General features: G+C 37.5%; 1 protein-coding gene across 2 annotated transcripts; it reads left to right on the top strand.

The window, feature by feature from the left end:
* Positions 1-1,867: 1,867 nt before the first annotated feature.
* On the top strand, positions 1,868-19,306 carry LOC138315275 (beta,beta-carotene 15,15'-dioxygenase-like). Of its 2 annotated transcripts, XM_069256163.1 has the most exons (3): positions 1,868-2,146; positions 13,983-14,392; positions 14,741-19,306. In XM_069256163.1, the coding sequence occupies exons 2-3, from the start codon at positions 14,198-14,200 to the stop codon at positions 16,112-16,114; spliced, it is 1,569 nt and encodes a 522-aa protein (XP_069112264.1). In that variant the 5' UTR covers positions 1,868-2,146; positions 13,983-14,197; the 3' UTR covers positions 16,115-19,306. The 2 variants fall into 2 exon arrangements, with proteins under 2 accessions (XP_069112264.1, XP_069112265.1); XM_069256164.1 differs by lacking the exon at positions 1,868-2,146 and having other exon boundaries at positions 13,792-14,392.
* Positions 19,307-24,770: the final 5,464 nt, after the last annotated feature.

The raw sequence follows: 24,770 nt of genomic DNA, 5'->3' as shown, positions 1-24,770 counted from the left end.
ACAAAGGAAATAGTGTAATTCTTCTTAATTGGTTTATCACAATCTTAGTTGTAACAAGGGTGTCAATTAAAAAGTTTTTTCCATTGAAAACATATAAAGCTCATAATTATACGAGATAAGAAAGTTTTATCGTCAAAAATCTATGTAATGTACAACGGAGGATTGAAATAAAATGATATACAGAGAATATTACATTAGAAAAGAAAAGAAATAACTTGTATAATTAATAATTTTCAGAAGGGGACAGATAGGTAATTTCCAATTATTAATTATTTTTGTGATATCAAAAGAAAGATGTGGTAAGTTAACTATCGTAAACATTGTTAAAATCCATGTCAATAATTCATTACAGTTACATTGTTCTGATGTGTTGGTGATAATAAGAAATAAATAAATATATAGGTTTTCCCCTTTAACGAGCCTTACATTGTTCTATCCAAGGTATAGCATAAAACCCATTTGTCACACCCGGCCCAGTCCCCCGCCACTCAATTGGTCCCGATCATTTTCAGCTTGGATTTCTGTGACCGAAAGTGATTATGGATAGTAATGCAGAAAATAGCCATTTAATTTTGACCATTAGATTAACTCGAGAATAGAAAGCGGCCATAGAAGCGTTTTTCACTCATTCAGAATGGGATCTAGATATAATTAGTGAACCCACAGAGACTGGATCAGCAAATTAGTGAGATAACACATGATGCAGAGTCAGGACACCAGCAATGTGTTGAAACAAACGTATGTGGTAGTGACAATAATGACCGTGGTACTGCTGAAGATAACAACCTGAATAGGCATCTAGAGGAATGTCCCCATTGTCTGTGTTACCCATGTGTAACACAAACTAATCAGTCATGGCTAGGCAGGGGTCAGTGTGCCAGGGAGGGACAATTTAGTAAGAAAGTCTAAATACAAGAAAATTTGGAAAATGTTATAAGATCGTGGTGTGTGGAGAGACCCTCGTTGTTTGGAGAGAAAAACACTAGCATTACGTAGATCAACAGAAAATAATGAGGAAATTGTTTGGGTTGGATCAGTGAGAGAATCGATGCCATCTTGTGTGATAGCTAAAGTCAGATATTTATATCCAAATTTACAAGGTGTACCATATTTAGGTCATAAATGGTACAAAATAAAATACAGCATTTTGCCAACTACATTAATTAATGTACAATGTTTTTGATACATAGTTTCAACATCATCTAGAATTGTTCCCCACAAAGGTAAGTCTCCATGCTTTGACTTCCCGCTTTCTTGCATGTAAACATTACCTTTGACCCTGTCAATCAAAAGCTGCTGGATTATTTCTCTATATTATGCATGAAATACGATAGACATGGTTTTAATTTTCATTTTGTATGTAACTACCACTTAGATGAATGTATGTGACAAATTTCATGACCAACTGATTAGTAAGTCTTCTATCATTCAGCAATTTTCAAGCTGAAGCAGGAGGCTGCTTTATTTTGAATTTGCCACGTTCATTATGGAAATCTCGTGAGATCTTGAGCTATTTATAGGGCAGCTCCCCCTTTAAGACACGACGAAAGCGGTCAAGAAATTGAAAGTGTCGAGTTTTTTTTATTTTACATACATCTTTCCATCTGTAAGGATCATTCTAGATTTATTATTATACACACACACACACCCATACACACACATATAAATAGTTAAAACGATGTTAGATGCGCAAGATCTTATCTACATGTATTTTTGTTTCAGTGTATTGCACATGTATACACATGCATATGCATATAGTATTTGCAAATATGCACATCTTCAAAAGACGTCCATGCGCTACATGCATGTAGCCTTACATTAGAATCGCGGTTGTGAAATTAAGCCGATTTTAAACTTTGGCCAGCAACGCCCTATTGTGGCGAAACTCATTTGTCATGACTCGGTCAGCTGGAAAACGATTGGTCAAGGGATCTCCCTCCCTTTACAATGTTGTTGGTGTGTGTTTAAATAGCGCGTTTGATGTGTGTGTGTGTGTATACATGTATATCGCGTTTGTGTGGCAGATGGAGTCCAGGTTTTACCGCAATGCAGCATTCCTCATAACTAAATTAATGCTCACAAGGAGTTCCTAACGGATGCTAGTCTGTGACATGCAATAATATATTTACAGTTCCCAAGACGAAAGGTAAGTCTCGCAACATTTAGTATTAAAGGGACAATTCATTCTACGAGAACATTAAAATTTGTATATATATCGGAAAACCCCCAGTTCTAATGGAAATTAGATCAGTCAGTTTGACTGTGATATGTCAGAAAATCCCATGGTAGTGAAATGCATGTGAAATGTTCAAACTCACTCGATGTCCGCCATTACACATTGTGGTCGAATATCTTGTATGCCGAACCCAGTCCCTTGCTCGTAGAGTAATGCTACTTTTGTCTAGAACAGCTCAAATCGCTCTGACAGAAGTGTGTTTACCTTATTAGGTGAATTGTCTTGCCTAAAAAATCATTATATCACCTCCACAGTGGTTATGTAGTTCATTTGTTTAACGTGCGTGACTTTGGCTCGGATATTGGTACAGCGTACATATTGTACCTGCTTAATCGTATTGATCAACGATTTGTAATTACAACGGTATCAATTAAAATACTAAACAATGACGTGGAATTTGTCAATATCTTATGTTATATGTTTCATAAGAAATGTAGAACAATACATTTATATGCCATATTTTGCTTCTTGGTTATGTACAAGAATTAGCGTGAGTGAATTGTCCCTTTAAGGAGATACGTCAACGGTGTCGTCTGCGCCTTCGCGCGCGCGTGTACACTTTTCACTTTTTGTCAACAGACACAGATAAGATTTTGTCGCCATGTTGAATTCAGTGGCGTCATTATTTGACAGTTTACTTCTGGTGATAAATTCTGTGTATTCTTTTCTGCCGAGGGATTTAATACTATATGATTGATAGCATAAGACTCTTGACCACATATTTATGTTGATAGTCACAGTGCAGAGAGTTCATGGATACCGGGCAACCTCACAATAGCCGACGACACCGCGCTCTGCGTGCTTTCATCAATTCTCATGCACGCATATGATTTTGTGATTGTGCATTTCATACGAGGCGCTTTGCAAATCGATGATCAAATTGCTTCGTATATTCTGTGTATCAAAGACAACTCGTAAATCATTCTAAATATGATTTTATTCTTTTCATTTTTTAATTACTTTTTCGACAACATATGTATATTATATATGCATATATTGATGCATTTTATTCATTTTTGCATCGACATATTGTGCCGTACATTTTCATCGCCCACGCCTTTTATTGACACTTTCACACATGTATTTTCTAATTTGCTCTAGATTTATAATCGATTTGTACTTGCATTCACAAAGAGCACTTCGTTACTTGCTAGATATGTAATTTTATTCATCCATGCCCTTACATTCGCACATAGTACTTTCTTAGAAACATTGTATGCATTTGGTTTTAACCCGGGCACCTATTATATGCAGACACAATGCCTATGACAAATTGTTTTAATTTAATGCGTAATCAGGCCGTACAGAAAATATAATTACTTTTGCACAGATATACTACCAAAGACAAAAGAATCCTTATTTTACATCACAATGGTAGTCCGTAGGTATCAAACTCGTCTGACAATATATTTCATATTGTCAGACGAGTTTAATTAATAACTATGTGGTAGATCACATAGTGCCAAAAATTTGGTCGTAGATTTTTCCTTGGTACTTTTCCACTTTCTTAAAAAAAAACCTTTACCTGATGACCCGATGAACAAAATAAAAAAACAAACAGCAGATCGTTGTGAGCTGAATGGAAGTACCCGAAAAAATGATAGGTTATCATAAACATTTACTGTTAAGTTATGTCATCTTGGTATACATTACATGTTTTGTGTCTCAAATATGTGGTGATCGGAAATTACTCCAAGAAATAAGGTTTTTGAGGGAATTTTCTGTGGAAGTTACTTGTTAACAAAATAAGTCGATTAGACATGTAATGTGGTGAATAAACGATACGAGATGTGATAGCACATGTCGATAACTGACCATTGTGTATTTGTTTGGGGAGATTTAGCCTGCCTTATACATTTACACTTGTGAATTTCACAGCTGTGGCGTAGGAGCGGGAATCGTGTATACAGTAACGTATACCTCTTGTACGTTCAGACACTACAAAAATGTTGACTCGAGGTCAAGACTGCGTGGTCATGGTCAGTCTGAAACCCAAGGCCACACAATGCACACACACAGGTGCTGCTATCGATTGTGGTTAATCTGCCCGCTTACACAAAACTATGAACTTGACCACTAAGGTCAGTGGCCGTATACTTTGTCCGTTGGTCACTTAGTGTATTGACCTCTACAAATGTAAACACTGGGATAGTTAGCTTGATAGCCATATTTCAAATAAAAGCATTTCCGTTTTTTGAGACTTTAAGACCAACATGCTACATTATTGACAGGGGTCCTGGCATTACAGCAAAGATTATAACGGAGAAAGGGGCAATATTAGTAAATTTTATACATAAGTACAAATACCGCTTACATTAAGGCAGCAGTGTCACTATCTACATGTAAATGTTAGGTCCTATTTCGATCCATACACAGGTAATTTCTTCATGCTAACCTGACGCGAGCATTGATACAAATCTACGATTAAAGTAAACGAACAGCCTATCAGATAAAATGTTCAAAACAAAATCTTTAAAGCTTTTATTGACGGTTCTGTCTGAGAATACCTTTCACTGAAGGGACATATTTCAGCTAGGAGTTATTACATGAAAAGTGGACCATGTAGGGACATATTCGGCTAAGCGTTATTACATGTAAGCGTGGACCATGTAGGGACATATGTCAGCTAAGCGTTATTACATGTATAAGAGTGGACCATGTAGGGACATATGTCAGCTAAGCGTTATCACAAGTCAGCGTGGACCATGTAGGGACATATTCGGCTAAGCGTTATCACATGTAAGAGTGGACCATGTAGGGACATATTCAGCTAGGTGGTATAACATGTTAGCGTGGACCATGTAGGGACATTTTTCAGCTTAGCGTTATTAAGCGTGGACCATGTAAGGACATATTCGGCTAAGCGTTATTACATGTAAGCGTGGACCATGTAGGGACATATTCGGCTAAGCGTTATTACATGTATAAGAGTAGACCATGTTGGGACATATTCGGCTAAGCGTTATTACATGTAAGCGTGGACCATGTAGGGACATATTCGGCTAAGCGTTATTACATGTAAGCGTGGACCATGTAGGGTCATATTCGGCTAAGCGTTATTACATGTATAAGCGTGGACCATGTTGGGACATATTCGGCTAAGCGTTATTACATGTAAGCGTGGACCATGTAGGGACATATTCAGCTAAGCGTTATTACATGTAAGCGTGAACCATGAAGGGACATATTTCAGCTAAGCGTTATTACATGTATAAGAGTGGACCATGTAGGGATATATTCGGCTAAGCGTTATTACATGTATAAGAGTGGACCACGTAGGGATATATTCGGCTAAGCGTTATTACATGTATAAGAGTGGACCATGTAGGGACATATTCGGCTAAGCGTTATAACATGTAAGCGTGGACCATGTAGGGACTTATTTCAGCTAAGCGTTATTACATGTATAAGAGTGGACCATGTAGGGACATATGTCAGCTAAGCGTTATTACATGTAAGCGTGGACCATATAGGGACATATTTGGCTAAGCGTTATTACATGTATAAGAGTGGACCATGTAGGGACATATGTCAGCTAAGCGTTATTACATGTATAAGAGTGGGCCATGTAGGGACATATGTCAGCTAAGCGTTATTACATGTATAAGCGTGGACCATGTAGGGACATATTTCGGCTAAGCGTTATTACATGTATAAGAGTGGACCATGTAGGGACATATTTCGGCTAAGCGTTATTACATGTATAAGAGTGGACCATGTAGGGACATATTCGGCTGAGCGTTATTACATGTAAGCGTGGACCATGTAGGGACATATTTGGCTAAGCGTTATTACATGTATAAGAGTGGACCATGTAGGGACATATGTCAGCTAAGCGTTATTACATGTATAAGAGTGGACCATGTAGGGACATATTTCGGCTAAGCGTTATTACATGTAAGCGTGGACCATGCAGGGACATATGTCAGCTAAGCGTTATTACATGTATAAGAGTGGACCATGTAGGGACATATTCGGCTAAGCGTTATTACATGTATAAGAGTGGACCATGTAGGGACATATGTCAGCTAAGCGTTATTACATGTATAAGAGTGGACCATGTAGGGACATATTTCGGCTAAGCGTTATTACATGTAAGCGTGGACCATGCAGGGACATATGTCAGCTAAGCGTTATTACATGTAAGCGTGGACCATGTAGGGACATATTCGGCTAAGCGTTATTACATGTATAAGCGTGGACCATGTAGGGACATATTCAGCTAAGCGTTATTACATGTATACGAGGACCATGTAGGGACATATTCGGCTAATCGTTATTACATGTATAAGCGTGGACCATGTAGGGACATATTCGGCTAATCGTTATTACATGTATAAGCGTGGACCATGTAGGGACATATTCAGCTAAGCGTTATTACATGTATACGAGGACCATGTAGGGACATATTCGGCTAATCGTTATTACATGTATAAGCGTGGACCATGTAGGGACATATTCAGCTAAGCGTTATTACATGTAAGCGTGGACCATGAAGGGACATATTTGGCTAAGCGTTATTACATGTAAACTTGGACCATGCAGGGACATATTCAGCTAAGCGTTATTAAGCGCGGACCATGTAGGGACATATTTCAGCTAAGTGTTATTATATGTATAAGCGTGGACCATGTAGGGACATATTTCGCCTAAGCTTTATTACATGTAAGCGTGGACCATGTAGGGACATATTCAGCTAAGCGTTATTACATGTAAGCGTGGACCATGTAGGGACATATTCGGCTAAACGTTATTACATGTAAGTGCGGACCATACAGGGACATATTCGGCTAAGCGTTATTACATGTATGCGTGGACCATGTAGGGACATATTCGGCTAAGCGTTATTACTTGTAAATGCGGACCATGAAGGGACATATTCGGCTCAGCGTTATTAAGCGTGGACCATGTAGGGATATATTCGGCTAAACGTTATAACATGTATAAGAGTGGACCATGTAGGGACATATTCGGCTAAGCGTTATTACATGTGTAAGAGTGGACCACGTAGGGACATATTTCAGCTAAGCGTTATAACATCTATAAGAGTGGACCATGTAGGGACATATCTGGCTAAACCTTATTACATGTAAACTTGGACCATGCAGGAACATATTCAGCTAAGCGTTATTAAGCGTGGACCATGTAAGGACATATTCGGCTAAGCGTTATTACATGTAAGCATGGACCATGCAGGGACATATTTCAGCTAAGCGTTATCAAGCGTGGACCATGTAAGGACATATTCGGCTAAGCTTTATTACATGTAAGCGTGGACCATGTAGGGACATATTCAGCTAAGTGTTATTACATGTAAGCACTGACCATGTAGGGACATATTCGGCTAATCGTTATTACAACTATAAGCGTGGACCATGTAGGGACATATTCAGCTAAGCGTTATTACATGTAAGCGTGGACCATGCAGGGACATATTCGGCTAAGCGTTATTACATGTATAAGAGTGGACCACGTAGGGACATATTTCAGCTAAGCGTTATAACATGTATCAGAGTGGACCATGTAGGGACATATTTGGCTAATCCTTATTACATGTATAAGCGTGGACCATGTAGGGTTATATTCGGCTAAGCGTTATAACATGTATAAGCGTGGACCATGTAGGGACATATTCGGCTAAGCGTTATTACATGTAAGCGTGGACCATGTAGGGACATATTCGGCTAAGCGTTATAACATGTAAGCGTGGACCATGTTGGGACATATTCGGCTAAGCGTTATTACATGTAAGCGTGGACCATGTAGGGACATATTCAGCTAAGCGTTATTACATGTAAGCGTGGACCATGAAGGGACATATTCGGCTAAGCGTTATTACATGTAAGCGTGGACCATGTAGGGACATATTCGGCTAAGCGTTATTACATGTAAGAGTGGACCATGTAGGGATATATTCAGCTAAGCGTTATTACATGTATAAGAGTGGACCACGTAATGAAATATTTCAGCTAAGCGTTATAACATGTATAAGAGTGGACCATGTAGGGACATATTTGGCTAAGCATTATCACAAGTCAGCGTGGACCATGTAGGGACATATTTGGCTAAGCGTTATTACATGTATAAGAGTGGACCATGTAGGGACATATGTCAGCTAAGCGTTATTACATGTATAAGAGTGGACCATGTAGGGACATTTTCGGCTAAGCGTTATTACATGTAAGCGTGGACCATGCAGGGACATATGTCAGCTAAGCGTTATTACATGTATAAGAGTGGACCATGTAGGGACATATTCGGCTAAGCGTTATTACATGTATAAGAGTGGACCATGTAGGGACATATGTCAGCTAAGCGTTATTACATGTATAAGAGTGGACCATGTAGGGACATATTTCGGCTAAGCGTTATTACATGTAAGCGTGGACCATGCAGGGACATATGTCAGCTAAGCGTTATTACATGTAATCGTGGACCATGTAGGGACATATTCCGCTAGGCGTTATTACATGTAAGCGTAGACCATGTAGGGACATATTCGGCTAATCGTTATTACATGTATAAGCGTGGACCATGTAGGGACATATTCAGCTAAGCGTTATTACATGTATACGAGGACCATGTAGGGACATATTCGGCTAATCGTTATTACATGTATAAGCGTGGACCATGTAGGGACATATTCAGCTAAGCGTTATTACATGTAAGCGTGGACCATGAAGGGACATATTCGGCTAAGCGTTATTACATGTAAACTTGGACCATGCAGGGACATATTCAGCTAAGCGTTATTAAGCGCGGACCATGTAGGGACATATTTCAGCTAAGTGTTATTATATGTATAAGCGTGGACCATGTAGGGACATATTTCGCCTAAGCTTTATTACATGTAAGCGTGGACCATGTAGGGACATATTCAGCTAAGCGTTATTACATGTAAGCGTGGACCATGTAGGGACATATTCGGCTAAACGTTATTACATGTAAGTGCGGACCATACAGGGACATATTCGGCTAAGCGTTATTACATGTATGCGTGGACCATGTAGGGACATATTCGGCTAAGCGTTATTACTTGTAAATGCGGACCATGAAGGGACATATTCGGCTCAGCGTTATTAAGCGTGGACCATGTAGGGATATATTCGGCTAAACGTTATAACATGTATAAGAGTGGACCATGTAGGGACATATTCGGCTAAGCGTTATTACATGTGTAAGAGTGGACCACGTAGGGACATATTTCAGCTAAGCGTTATAACATCTATAAGAGTGGACCATGTAGGGACATATCTGGCTAAACCTTATTACATGTAAACTTGGACCATGCAGGAACATATTCAGCTAAGCGTTATTAAGCGTGGACCATGTAAGGACATATTCGGCTAAGCGTTATTACATGTAAGCATGGACCATGCAGGGACATATTTCAGCTAAGCGTTATCAAGCGTGGACCATGTAAGGACATATTCGGCTAAGCTTTATTACATGTAAGCGTGGACCATGTAGGGACATATTCAGCTAAGTGTTATTACATGTAAGCACTGACCATGTAGGGACATATTCGGCTAATCGTTATTACAACTATAAGCGTGGACCATGTAGGGACATATTCAGCTAAGCGTTATTACATGTAAGCGTGGACCATGCAGGGACATATTCGGCTAAGCGTTATTACATGTATAAGAGTGGACCACGTAGGGACATATTTCAGCTAAGCGTTATAACATGTATCAGAGTGGACCATGTAGGGACATATTTGGCTAATCCTTATTACATGTATAAGCGTGGACCATGTAGGGTTATATTCGGCTAAGCGTTATAACATGTATAAGCGTGGACCATGTAGGGACATATTCGGCTAAGCGTTATTACATGTAAGCGTGGACCATGTAGGGACATATTCGGCTAAGCGTTATTACATGTAAGCGTGGACCATGTTGGGACATATTCGGCTAAGCGTTATTACATGTAAGCGTGGACCATGTAGGGACATATTCAGCTAAGCGTTATTACATGTAAGCGTGGACCATGAAGGGACATATTCGGCTAAACGTTATTACATGTAAGCGTGGACCATGTAGGGACATATTCGGCTAAGCGTTATTACATGTAAGAGTGGACCATGTAGGGATATATTCAGCTAAGCGTTATTACATGTATAAGAGTGGACCACGTAATGAAATATTTCAGCTAAGCGTTATAACATGTATAAGAGTGGACCATGTAGGGACATATTTGGCTAAGCGTTATCACAAGTCAGCGTGGACCATGAAGGGACATATTCGGCTAAGCGTTATCACATGTAAGAGTGGACCATGTAGGGACATATTCAGCTAGGTGGTATAACATGTAAGCGTGGACCATGTAGGGACATTTTTCAGCTTAGCGTTATTAAGCGTGGACCATGTAAGGACATATTCGGCTAAGCGTTATTACATGTAAGCGTGGACCATGTAGGGACATATTCGGCTAAGCGTTATTACATGTATAAGAGTAGACCATGTTGGGACATATTCGGCTAAGCGTTATTACATGTAAGCGTGGACCATGTAGGGACATATTCGGCTAAGCGTTATTACATGTAAGCGTGGACCATGTAGGGTCATATTCGGCTAAGCGTTATTACATGTATAAGCGTGGACCATGTTGGGACATATTCGGCTAAGCGTTATTACATGTAAGCGTGGACCATGTAGGGACATTTTTCAGCTTAGCGTTATTAAGCGTGGACCATGTAAGGACATATTCGGCTAAACATTATTACATGTAAGCGTGGACCATGTAGGGTCATATTCGGCTAAGCGTTATTACATGTATAAGCGTGGACCATGTTGGGACATATTCGGCTAAGCGTTATTACATGTAAGCGTGGACCATGTAGGGACATATTTCAGCTAAGCGTTATTACATGTAAGCGTGGACCATGTAGGGACATATTCGGCTAAGCGCTATTACATGTAAGCGTGGACCATGTAGGGACATATTCGGCTAAGCGTTATTACATGTATAAGCGTGGACCATGTAGGGATATATTCGGCTAAGCGTTATTACATGTAAGCGTGGACCATGTAGGGACATATTCGGCTAAGCGCTATTACATGTATAAGCGTGGACCATGTAGGGACATATTCGGCTAAGCGTTATTATATGTAAGCGTGGACCATGAAGGGACATATTCGGCTAAGCGTTATTACATGTAAGCGTGTAGGCTTAGCGCTATTACATGTTAACGCTTAGCCAAATATGTCCCTACATGGTCCACTCTTATACATGTTATAACGCTTAGCTGAAATATTTCATTACGTGGTCCACTCTTATACATGTAATAACGCTTAGCTGAATATATCCCTACATGGTTATTACATGTAAGCGTGGACCATGTAGGGACATATTCGGCTAAGCGTTATTACATGTAAGCGTGGACCATGTAGGGACATATTCGGCTAAGCGCTATTACATGTAAGCGTGGACCATGTAGGGACATATTCGGCTAAGCGTTATTACATGTAAGCGTGGACCATGTAGGGACATATTCGGCTAAGCGTTATTACATGTATAAGCATGGACCATGTAGGGACATATTCGGCTAAGCATTAATACATGTATAAGCGTGGACCATGTAGGGACATATTCGGCTAAGCGTTATTACATGTATAAGCGTGGACCATGTAGGGAGATATTCGGCTAAGCGTTATTACATGTATAAGCGTGGACCATGTAGGGACATATTCGGCTAAGCGTTATTACATGTATAAGCGTGGACCATGTAGGGACATATTCGGCTAAGCGTTATTACATGTATAAGCGTGGACCATGTAGGGACATATTCGGCTAAGCGTTATTACATGTATAAGCGTGGACCATGTAGGGACATATTCGGCTAAGCGTTATTATATGTAAGCGTGGACCATGTAGGGACATATTCGGCTAAGCGTTATTATGCGTTGACCATGCTTCAATATTGCACATAAATCCCACCTGACACGTTGCTTTTTATTATTAATTCTAAAAAAGCTATTTTGAAAACAACTTTTACACTTTTTCACTATAATTTTTACATGCTAGCAAGTTGAACAAGCTAAAACACTTCTCCTAATCTAATAACAGCCGGTAACTGCGATTTCAAGTCTGAATAGCCATCCCTATATTATTTTATCTTGAACTAATCTCTACTGATGGATTAGATACCAGCTTGATTTTGAACGTTAATTGTATTTTTGTACTACTAGCAGATGTAGTGCATTTGGCCGAGAACATTTTGATTGGCCGATATAAATAGATCATGCACAATCTTGTGTATGTGTATTTCACAGGCACGCACAGATCACGGCTGATATTAAACTTTCAGCTTGAGGATGCGTGGTTGTGGATGTGGTGTATAGGTAACGGTTCAAACTGAATTATTGATTTTTTATATGGATAAGAAAATACTTCATATAGAACGTGTGATCTGATAAGCAGGTTTGTAACATATCATTTTTATTAGTGGAAAAAAGTAACTTCACTTGAAATATTTTTAATCGAAATTATGAAAATAATGTTAAAAAACAACACTGAGATTGTGATCCAGTTATTGTTTGTGCTCAAAATCCTTCATTAATCTCATAATTAAAAAAATAGACTTTTGGAAACCTTTGACTTCATGATCTATTTTCAAAATTTCGTTTAACAAAAATAAAATAAAAAAAATCCAAAAACAACCAAAAACTTCTCTCATTCTATTCAATTATCAAAATTATCAAATTATGTTCTCTTTGAAACAGTTTTACAAGTTGTAGAAAGTGTCAATATAATTTGTACATGAAAAACCTTTTTCAACTGATATTTGGCAAAAAGAGTTAATACGGCTTACTGCAAAAGTATATTGGAAAAATAAAAAAAAATAAAAAATAATGCATGGAAATCGTTGTGATTACTAAACACTGATACATGTACACAAACTGTATATGTTTGTACGTTGTATATACATTATTTACGAAGAAATTAAGATTAATTGATATATTCTAGCAAAAACTAGTCGACACTTCCAGATATAGTAAAAAGGATAGAGAAATAGAGAAATACTTAAACAAAACCGATTAAAAAATCTAACAGAAAAAAAACCAACAAAAATACTGAGGACATATTTAAAAAGAAGACAAGGGAACTTTTCTGTTCAAATCTTTTATGAATAAATGTATTGCACAAACATGATACATCATGAATTATAATAATTGCATATGCAGAGACATGCGCAACGACGCTCGATTGTCACATCAGTGGCAATTTGTTTACACTTATCAGATGCATCTTCGTTGTTTTTCTTTATTTGCTATTTTGTGAATTATGTCTGAAAAATTATTGTGGAATTTACAATCTACTTATACCTTATCATGAAGGCATGATGTCGCTTGGATTTTCAGATCTAGGTTTATCATCAATCATATATATGTATGCCTGCTTTAATGTTTTATTAGCTATGAGAAGCAGTACTCTTATTTGATATAAATTATCATATAAATCAGTCCATTGCTGTATCTTCAGAATCATCACCTATCGCATTAATAGCGCGCATTATGAAGGTTGTCGCAAAGCTCTGGCATCTATATCGACCATAGATGCTACAGGAAGACAGTTTAATACTTAAATATCAGTAAAAAAATCGTTGACTTGAACACTCGAAGAACGTTTTAACCTTTGATTATGTTTTATTAAACTACTTTGATATCATGATCAGTTTTCAGATAGCATATTTCAATTTATCTTTTTTTCGAAATGAATAATTCTTTTTTTTATGTTTCAGGCGCAACTATCACAGAAACCAACATTTTGCTAACTAAGACGACAAAGGGATCTAGTCATCGATGCACTTGAGAAAACTACATTAAAACACCTCTACTATTTTTGACTTTTCGATTCTTCCCAGAACTGATTTGCGTCAATATGTAGTCCTTAATCTCATACTAATTCATTGAGTGTCGATCTTTAACACAATTTTAACCATTTGGAATCTGAAAAATGTCGCTGCGAAATTTGATTGTTACCATGGTTATTCCTCTTATCCTTTGCTGTCTCTGTGAACTGATTGCTGCATCACCGTCAGATAATTATGATCCTGGCTTCGAAGACTTGTTTATGACGAACAACAAACCATATGAGAACATTCCCATTAAGTTTCACCATCCTTTACCAAAGTGGCTTCGTGGGGTTTTGGTAAGTTTCATTGTTATTGATAGTAGGTATAAAATCTGTCAGTGATTTCTATGTATGTTACTGAACACGTCCTACCCAGAATGATTACCTCCAAAATATACAATGTTTATCTATCAACATAAAACTATGTACGTTTAATTGGTGCGTACCGCTGATTCTTTGAAATATGCAGTCGCTTTAGCTATCATATATATTTGTTTAAAGTTATGTGTGCCATATAAATGATTAATTATGAAATTCAGTTACAATGTAGGGAGGAAATACAGACCGTTGTTACAATTGACAACTTTTTGATGGAAAGAATGATTACGTAAGCAATGCAATATTACCATATTGATATATTTACAGGTCAGAAATGGACCCGGGCAGATGGAGATGGGAACTAGGAAATTCTTGAGCTATTTGGACGGATATGCAAAATTACATAGCTGGAATTTTCCCGGGGACGGGTCTGCGTTTTATTCTTCCAAAATGATAAAATCAAAATCCTATATCTCGTCTCTCGAAAAGAAAGAAATGGAAGCCTGTATAATGTTTGAGGGCCCTAGCCCTCCCTTCAGCGCTATAGAAAGGATGAAGTGTATGATGAGAAATATGGATAACATGAATGTTAATGTATTTAACTATCGCAACAGAACAGTAGCTATAAATGACCTTTGGTTCGCCTACGAATTCGAGCTACAGACTTTAAATACAATAGGATCTTTAACTCCACCGGTTCCAAAATCTAAATTTCCCAGCTTTGGTACAATACACTCAATGTCTTCTGCACATCCAGTTCCGGAATATGGAACATCTGCTAGGTTTGAAATTATTACAGCATTGAGTTTAATTCCGGGAATGAAGCATCGGTTAGGCGTGGTCCGGATCACGTCTCTGGAAGCCACGGAAATGATCGCCGAATGGGAAATAGATGAAATTCGTTACATGCACTCATTCTCTGTCACTAGAAACTATGTTGTTCTACTTGCAGCGCCATGCAGAATGAATTCGCAGCATTTAATGATGACATGTACTGTTGGCAGTGGGATGGTCTGGGACGATGACGGCCGTACCATTATTTACGTGGTAGAAATCAAAACAGGAATAGTACACATACTGTTTACAAAGTCCGTATTCGTCGTTCACCATATAAACGCCTTTGAACTACCAAACGGCAAAATCGTTATGGATCTTCCAACACAAAAAAGTTCGGCTGGTTTTGCTCTCTTTGAGATGTCTTTTCTTCTGAATGACACAGCACGCATGGATGTTGGCTCGATGCCCACTCTCAAGCGTTACACCCTTGATCTGCCGACAAAATCAGTATCGATAACTACCTTTGAGAGTGGGCCTAAAGCCCCATGTGCCGGTGAACTCGAATTTCCAGTTATCAACGAAAACTATCGTCACTCTAATTACTGCTTTATATATGGCCTGGTTTATAATTACAATCGGAAGGGTTTTAGTCACTTTGCTCTGGTAAAAAAGGATGTGTGCAATAACGAAGGGGACCTTATGTATGCGCAGCCTCATCACTACTTCACAGAACCATGGTTCGTCCCCAAACCTGGGGGTAATGACGAGGACGATGGAGTGTTGATGACGTCAGCTTTCGACGGGAACACAAAACAAAGCTATCTTCTTATGATTGATCCAAAGACAATGACTGTGTCAAATCGTGCCAACATGCCGACAACCGTTCCGTTTAATTTCCACGGTCGTTTCTTTGACATGTCTTGATATACATTTTTCTTAGTATTTAAGTCATCGTCTTGCCTTGACACGTTCACGTGGCTGATAGTCTAGTGAATTAGGACATTTTTTATTATTTTGTTTAGACATTCTCTTTTAGAAGGATTTTTAAGGCATTAGGACATTTTTAGCCCACCATCATTAGATGGTGGGCTATTCAAATCGCTTTTTGTTCGTGGTCCGTCGTCCTCCGTCCGTCCGTCCGTCCGTCCGTCCGTTAACATTTCTTGTTACCGCTATTTCTCGGAAAGGGCTGAAGGGGTCTTTCTCAAATTTCATATGTAGGTTCCCCTAGGGCCCTAGTTGTGCATATTGCATTTTAGGTCCGATCGGTTAGCAAAATGGCCGCCAGGCCGCCATCTTGGATTTTGATAGTGAAAGTTTGTTACCGCTATTTCTCAGAAAGTACTGAAGGGATCTCTCTCAAATTTCACATGTAGGTTCCCCTAGGGCCCTAGTAGTGCATATTGCATTTTAGGACGGATCGGTTAACAAGATGGCCGCCATCTTGGATTTTGGTAGTTAAAGTTTGTTACCGCTATTTCTCAGAAAGTACTGAAGGGATCTCTCTCAAATTTCACATGTAGGTTCCCCTAGGGCCTTAGGTGTGCATATTGCATTTTGGAACGGATCGGTTAACAAGATGGCCGCCTAGCCGCCATCTTGGATTTTGGTAGTTAAAGTGTGTTATCGCTATTTCTCAGAAAGTACTGAAGGGATCTCTCTTAAATTTCACATGTAGGTTCCCCTAGGGCCCTAGTAGTGCATATTGCATTTTAGGACGGATCGGTTAACAAGATGGCCGCCATCTTGGATTTTGGTAGTTAAAGTTTGTTACCGCTATTTCTCAGAAAGTACTGAAGGGATCTCTCTCAAATTTCACATGTAGGTTCCCCTAGGGCCCTAGGTGTGCATATTGCATTTTGGAACGGATCGGTTAACAAGATGGCCGCCAGGCCGCCATCTTGGATTTTCGTAGTTAAAGTGTGTTATCGCTATTTCTCAGAAAGTACTGAAGGGATCTCTCTCAAATTTCACATGTAGGTTGCCCTAGGGCCCTAGTTGTGCATATTTCATTTTGGAACCAATCGGTCAACAAGATGGCCACCAGGCCGCCATCTTGGATTTTGATAGTTAAAGTTTGTTACTGCTATTTCTCAGAAAGTACTCAAGGGATCTCTCTCAAATTTCACATGTAGGTTTCCCTAGGGCCCTAGTTGTGCATATTTCATTTTGGGACCGAACGATCAACAAGATGTCTGCCAGGCCGCCATCTTGGATTTTGATATTTAAAGTTTGTTACCGCTATTTCTCAGAAAGTACTGAAGGGATCTCTCTTAAATTTTACATGTAGATTCCCCTAGGGCCCTAGTTGTGCATATTGCATTTTGGGACGGATCGGTCAACAAGATGGCCACCAGGCCGCCATCTTGGATTTTGATAGTGTAAGTTTGTTACCGCTATTTCTCAGAAAATACTGAAGGGATATGTTTCAAATTTCATGTGCAAGTTCCCTTTGGTCCCTTATTATGCATGTTACATTTTGGGACCGATCGGTCAACAAGATGGCCGACAGGCCACCATTTTTAATTTTGATAATTGAAGTTTGTTAACGCTATTTCTCAGAAAGTACTAAAGTGATCTGTCTCAAATTTTATATGTAGGTTCTCCTAGGACCTGCATATTGCATTTTGGGAGCGATCGGTCAACAAGATGGCCAACAGGTTTTTGACAATTGAAGTTTGTTAGTGTTATATATCTCAGAAAGTACTGAAAAGATCTTTCTCAAATTTCTTATGTAGTAATATGTAGTAAAAATTTGAAAGCAGAGAAAAGATCCCTCTTTCTATTGTCAGACGTAGATCATTCTTTGGTGGGCGCCAAGATCCCTCTGGGATCTCTTGTGGAAGAGTACTAGCAAAATTGTCTAAACTTAGCCCCAATCTCGGTGATTGTGTACTGAATGTGATACAGATGATATATATTTTGATAAATATAGGGTTTTTTAAAAGTGAACCAAGTTCTGACAATGGCGAGTCTTTGAGAGTATATGTGTGTTTAATTTGTTAAACTGATAAACGCGCCTTTGTGAAGCCAACAATTTAACTTTCTTGAAAATGGTCTTTCATATTTGAAATTTTAATTTTAATTTATGCACTTGGTCTTTACCTTAATGTATTGAACGTAAGATTTTATTTGTTTTCGCTAAATGTCTTTAAGTCCTATCCTGTAACACACTGAAGTATTACACTGCAGGTGTTAATAAGCTTTAGATCACGTGGCATACAGCCAGGTGATGAGAGAGGGTAATGAATAGTTACCAATCTGTATTTTTTTGTATAATCTTATACTTTATAATGTACTTAACAATGCAATTCACTGACGTTACCATTTGGTATATGTAAATGCTTTCGGCAACACTGAACCGTTTAATGATATAAAATGTAATTATATTTACATGTATCATTCCTATAATTGATTTATATATCTATGCAATGTACATTCGACTGTCATTCCGTTTAACAACTATGCCCATAATTGTGTTCAAGTATTGATGAGATACAGAAAATATTTAAAACAGGTGATATATCAGTGAAGCTTTTGCCTGTATGTTACACCACGAATCTCCTAGAAGACTTAAAGGGCCACTACCTTTCCAAAACGGCTTTTAAATTTTAAAATGAAAATGTAAAACGACCAAACGGCAAAACAGCGAAATAACTCCACTGTTAATATATTTTAAGGAGGAAATCTTGCATATGTTTGGTGGTGTAACCTGTTCTTAGGCCATCGGTATATATTTTCTGATTATTAATGTTTTTAAGAGACCTTTATGTTTTGCTCCTGAAATGAAGTTGGCCTTTAAAAAAAAAGAATGGTGTTAAAATTGCACCTTGAAGCAGAAACATTTAATACGTTTGGTACCACATTTCCGTGGATTTCATAATTTAATGGTGTTTTGATACACGATTTGTTTGCTTTTGTTTGAGTTAGTTATAATTGATTGTCGTGTAGAAGACTTCCCGTTGTTATACAATATTGATCTCTTTTATATAATTTTATAGTTTTGGTATTAAGTAGTTGTTTTAATACTGAGTTTGAAAATCAAATGGTATGTCTGATCTTCAATGGAAAATGATTATTATTTTATTTCTGATAAACATGACCGTTTTAATTGTTGATTTTATGTTTTGTTATCTGTATACATGTTTTCCTGAGACGGAGTGACCTATTCTCATCTCCTTTTGTCACTTGCTCGTTTGTCGGTAAATAATATACATGCTCGACCTCCTCTCCAAACCTACCAGAGCGAATTCAATGAAATTTTGCTGTCACCTTTAAGGCCCTGTGACTTTAACACCCAGAGGGCTGTCAAAGAGACCGAAAAGAGTCTTATTAAATTGAATTTCAAAATAACTTCCAGATATGACAAAATCAAATATTTTTCACTGATTGAAAGTTCTTGAAGTCCTTTAAGGATCATAATTTAATGGTCCTGGATTCTCTGACCTTCTGGGAAGGGGACCAAGTTTTTAATACATAAACCCTCGTTCGTAACGGGAAAGCACGTGCTTAAGCATTATTTATTCAATTACTACAGAAATGATTTCAACTTTGTTAGTATTATCATTATTGGCAGCTTTGGCATTGTGGCGTCCATATTCGCGGAGATTAACCCATTCAACACCCCATCTCCCAATGAGGCCGATTTGTTTGCTCACTTTGTATTAAATTGTTATGAGATGCAAATGATTTTTTTGCTGAAAGTTAATATCAAGGTAAGCAGACGATCCTAAAGAGGTAGTGATGAGGATGACTGTAAGCTTCACAGAGACCCTCCGACCGGCATGACTCAATAGTATTGTTATTTAGACAAGCCATTTTATGACTGAAAATAGTATATCTGTGACTTTGAATGTTGATGATTTTCTGCTATGGTTAAATTTGTAACGAAACAATGTAGCGTCGCCCAATCTTCTTTGAAAGATTGTTGTATGATGTGAAAAAAGCAAACAAATGCCATCTAAACAAAACTACAAGATGTGATGCCCACGTCTGGCATCAAATTATTTAATGTTTACTATCGACTAAAGGTAAAAATTAGGTAATATAAAAACCAAACTTGTAGCATGCACTCCAGGCTTTCGCTGTCACCTGAAGTGTTAAGGAATTAATGGCCCTCCCTAAACCATTAATACTTGGGTAAACTTACGAAACCACCTGGTCAGTGAGATAATTTTCTACTTACTAAAATTGTGTCTTTGTTTGTTCGGACCCCCACTATTTGATGAACAAACGCTATATTTAATATAGATAGCTGCAACTAGTTCGAAAACGTGAAAGGATACACCTGAATACGTTTTTGTAGCACCCATTTGGCCATTTGACGCCAGAGCACGAATAAAGTTAATCATGCAATACCAGTCTCTATTCTCATTCCAAAAACAACCCAACAACATCACTATAAAATATTTCACATCTTGTGTAATCAACCGAATTGATAGCATCGATTTTTAAAACAGCAAAAAGTTTATACTTTTGAAATAGATACAACATACAATAGTATCTTGATCAGAATAAGCTTTTACCAGTTGTTTTATAGTGCGTGTCAATGTTTACTTCAGTTCAGGTATTTATAACTTTAAACTATATACCTGTACACATTGAGCATCTCTTCTATGCACCATATGTATCGAGTCTAGTCATGTTCGAAAGAAAATGAGGTACATCGGGAAATGGCATTACAATGTACTACTGTGTAATTTTAATAAAAAATTTTGAGGATAATTTGAATGACATTAATTGATGGTCACATTGATGATAAGCGTGATAAGAAGTGATGATGAGTTGAATGTTATGTGTGTTGTATTCTGAATGAACTTTTGTTGTTTTAAAAGTCAATGCTATCAATATCGGTTAATTACACAAGATATGAAATATTTAAAAGTGTTGTAGTTGGGTTGTTTCTGAAATTAGAATGGAGACTGGTATTGCATGTGCAACTTTATTTGTGGTCTGTCATCAAGTGACCTTTTGGGGAAAAAACCACAAAAAAGCAAAAACAAAAACAAAAATCAAACAAAAAAACTTCTACATGTGTATCTTTTACATGTGTAAAAAAAACTCCAATTTATTATAGCGATTTGTATTCAATACAGCGTAGAACTGAGTTGATGAAAATATTTAGTAAGATGTCAGCGGCGCTGTGATTGACACCCTAGATACATGTACGTGTACCATAGTTATCATACATTTTATCGTTTTATCTGTTTACGAATTCTCAATTACACTATTTTATATTCAGGCAAAAATATAAGTTCTCACACAAAATGAATATTTTGTGTATTAATGTAATCAGTATTATATAAATGTAATCAGTATAAATTCTAAAATGAACAAGAAAATGATGTGGATGTACGAGAGGCTATGGTAGCTGCACGAATGGGTGTTTTCAATTGATAGTCAAGCAAATGTTTATCCTGTCTAATGTGTGACAAAAGTCGGAAAATATTTTTTTTTTTAAATCAAATGCAAATTTCATGTTTAACGATAAATATCAATTATATCATTATTTGTGAGTGGTAACATTCCATGAAAATAGATTTTATGCATAAATGCACCTGTTTAATACATCTACCAACAAATTCTTGTCATGTCTAAAAGAACCTAGATGCTTGTCATTTAATTGTATGTATGTAATTATAAGGATACATAAGAAGTTTACTACTGTTAATGATTCTTCCTTTCAGGGAGATAAGTCTGTGTTTAGGGTTCTCAACTTTGTCGTGTATAATCTGTGAATGTAGTCATAAAAATTAGCATAGTTATATTATTTACATATTCATATACACCATTTAGAATTATGTGTGTCATAATTGAAAATTTGTTTTGACAAGTTAATTTTTCTTCAGTGAGCTATTGAAAACCACAAAGTTTGTTGAACTAAGCTGTGCAAAGGAGTAGGTACAATAAGGGGCAATTATGGCCCCAGAATGTATAGAAATTCAAACAATGTCAAATCTCACAAACACAGCTTTCCAAAAGAGTTGAGTATCGATATTTTCGCAATCAAAGATGATTTTCCACTTACATTATTTGTAGATGGGTTAAAAGACGATATATTTAGGCCATTTCATGCATTTTTATACATTTTCTTGCAAAAATGGCTTCAAAAAGCGTAGTTTTCACATTGGCCGCAGTTTTGTCCAAACACCATTTTTTGTCAACAGAACCAACATAAAAATTTGAATCTTTATGCAAAATGTCGAATTTGGACACAAATGCGGCCAATCCGAAAAAAAGAAAATTCTATGAAATTAACGAACCAGAGATCGCAGCGGCGGTAATAATAACATAAAACGGTATCGGGCACGGCTATTATTTATCCGGAAAAAATAAATCGGAAACATATTCAGTGTGAATATATGAACTAAGAAATAATGATAATATTAGTGATTATTTTGATTAGTTTTATGACAATGTATAAAATTAACACTCCGTGCAGTAAGCGCCTTTCTCAATTTTCTGTAGCGAAAACGTTGCGATAACAATAGTGTCCGTATTCTTTTGCCCGGATTACGGTCCCGCCTTTATAATGTACTCGATGTTTTGACACGGCGTAACTGGCGATGTTTACGCTGATTTTCTATATACATTGTCTTCCCGGTCGTTTCAACATGGATCGTGATGTTCAATTGAAGAATCAAGTATACTTTTCTTGATATATATAGTCTGTATATTTACTACTGTATATCTCACGAGAGGTATTTTGATCATAGATGGGACCCCGTCAATGACCTGACATTTCGGTAGGCCTACGTCACTGAAAATTCGAAGCCATGTATCGTTGGTAGGCCAAGTACAGTAACGTTAACGTTCAGTTCAACATAGATCATTCCGTCATACAGTAAATCCTATTCATTGACACCATTTTCATGTATAAGCCTGTGTGTTTTAAGTGAAAAATGTTCATTTTTTAATTTTGAAAATCTGAACAGTTGGCGATTCTACAGTTAGGCCTACTAGCTAGCTAGGCTAGAGTAGTGCAATACGGTAGGACACTGGACATGGGTTTAACTACTGTAGTTATTTTATCTCTATATGTTATAGATGTAGTTATATCATAAAGTCGTTATATACCTTTATATAATAAAATCTAATCTAGCAAAAAATTGTTTACATTAGAGTGCTACAGATTATTAAGGATACATATCTTCATTTTTTCAACTACAGAGTGTAATTACGAAGCATGCGTGGCAGTCGTGACGTTCTGTCCCCTGTTCCGAAGGAAGTGAGTCCGAATCGACATTTATACATATATATTTTTTTTTAATTTCTGAACCCCAACTTTTAAGGAAATTATCAACTCATCCTTTCCTAAAAAATATATCTATTTATATATTAAAGACCAATTACCTTTCCGAAATAAAGAATTAATATTATTTCAATAACATTAACTGTGTAAGAAAATTATATTTATCGATGACCTTACACAAGGCTTCAACATTTAACAAATGCAAGCTTTCCTTCGTAATCTATTTTAACAGTGAAGTACACTTGGCTGTTTTGCTGTCTGGCGCAGTCAGGACGACGGCTAAAACATAATACGACCCGCGTCATGAAAATAGCATTAGGGTTATTTTGAATAAATTGGTCAGAATGTGTTGCCAATTGAAGTATTAACAGAACGCTAATAACTTTTGCAAATCTACAAACTTATCAATCTCGTTTTACTTTCCAATTTTAAGAATAAAGAGCCCTTTCGGAGAGGTAGCGGGCCTTTTAGTAATAATATGTTAGGCCTATACCTACATGTGTTATTTTAGTATGCCTATAGTTCCATTTACAATTTAAAATATTATATTTAGAAATATTGAACCAGGAACATTCTTAACCCATATATAACCGTATGTGAATATGTTGTTCAATCTATTTTTCTCCTTTATTCAAGTTGACATAATTAAACAAGAGGCCCAGAGGGCCTGTATCGCTCACATGGTTTGTAATGCCTAGGAATGTTCTGAATACAAGTTCATTGTTTCTTTTCTGAAGGAATTTGAATATTTACCTCTAATTCCCCTATTGGGCCCCACTCTTTCTGCTCAAGGGTGTCAAAGCCTAAAATTTATACAAATTCTGTTAACCCCAAGGATGTTTCTGGGCCAAATTTGGTTAAAATCCAAGCAGAACTATATGGCTATTAGCGATTTATAGGATTTACATCTATTTCCCCTATTGGGCCCCGCCCCTCCTGCCCCCGGGGGGTCAGAGCCAAAATTTATACAATTTTCTGTTCTCCTTCCCCCAAGGATGCATTTCTAGCCAAATTTGGTTACAATCCATGCAGAACTCTAGGACAAGTAGCGATTTATAGGATTTACCTCTATTTCCCCTATTGGGCCCCATCCCTCTTGTCCCCAGGGGATCAGAGCCAAAATTTATACAAGTTCTGTTCCCCTTCCCCCAAGGATGCTTGTGGCTAAATTTGGTTACAATCTATGCAGAACTCTATGACTAGTAGCGATTTAAAGGAAATGTTGACGGACGGACGACGGACGGACGACGGACGCCGCGCCATGACATAAGTTCACCGGCCCTTCGGGTCAGGTGAGCTAAAAATAATAATAATAAGGACACCATTACC

This window comes from Argopecten irradians, chromosome 2, assembly GCF_041381155.1.
Source record: "Argopecten irradians isolate NY chromosome 2, Ai_NY, whole genome shotgun sequence".
NCBI classification, from domain to species: Eukaryota; Metazoa; Mollusca; class Bivalvia; order Pectinida; family Pectinidae; genus Argopecten; species Argopecten irradians.
This window is presented reverse-complemented; position numbering and strand designations above follow the sequence as displayed.

Bases quoted from the DNA above. Each gene is read 5' to 3' on its own strand.
- LOC138315275 (XM_069256163.1), top strand. From the start codon at position 14,198: ATGTCGCTGCGAAATTTGATTGTTACCATGGTTATTCCTCTTATCCTT. The intron at 14,393-14,740 runs GTAAGTTTCATT...ATATATTTACAG, and splicing joins AGTGGCTTCGTGGGGTTTTG to GTCAGAAATGGACCCGGGCA.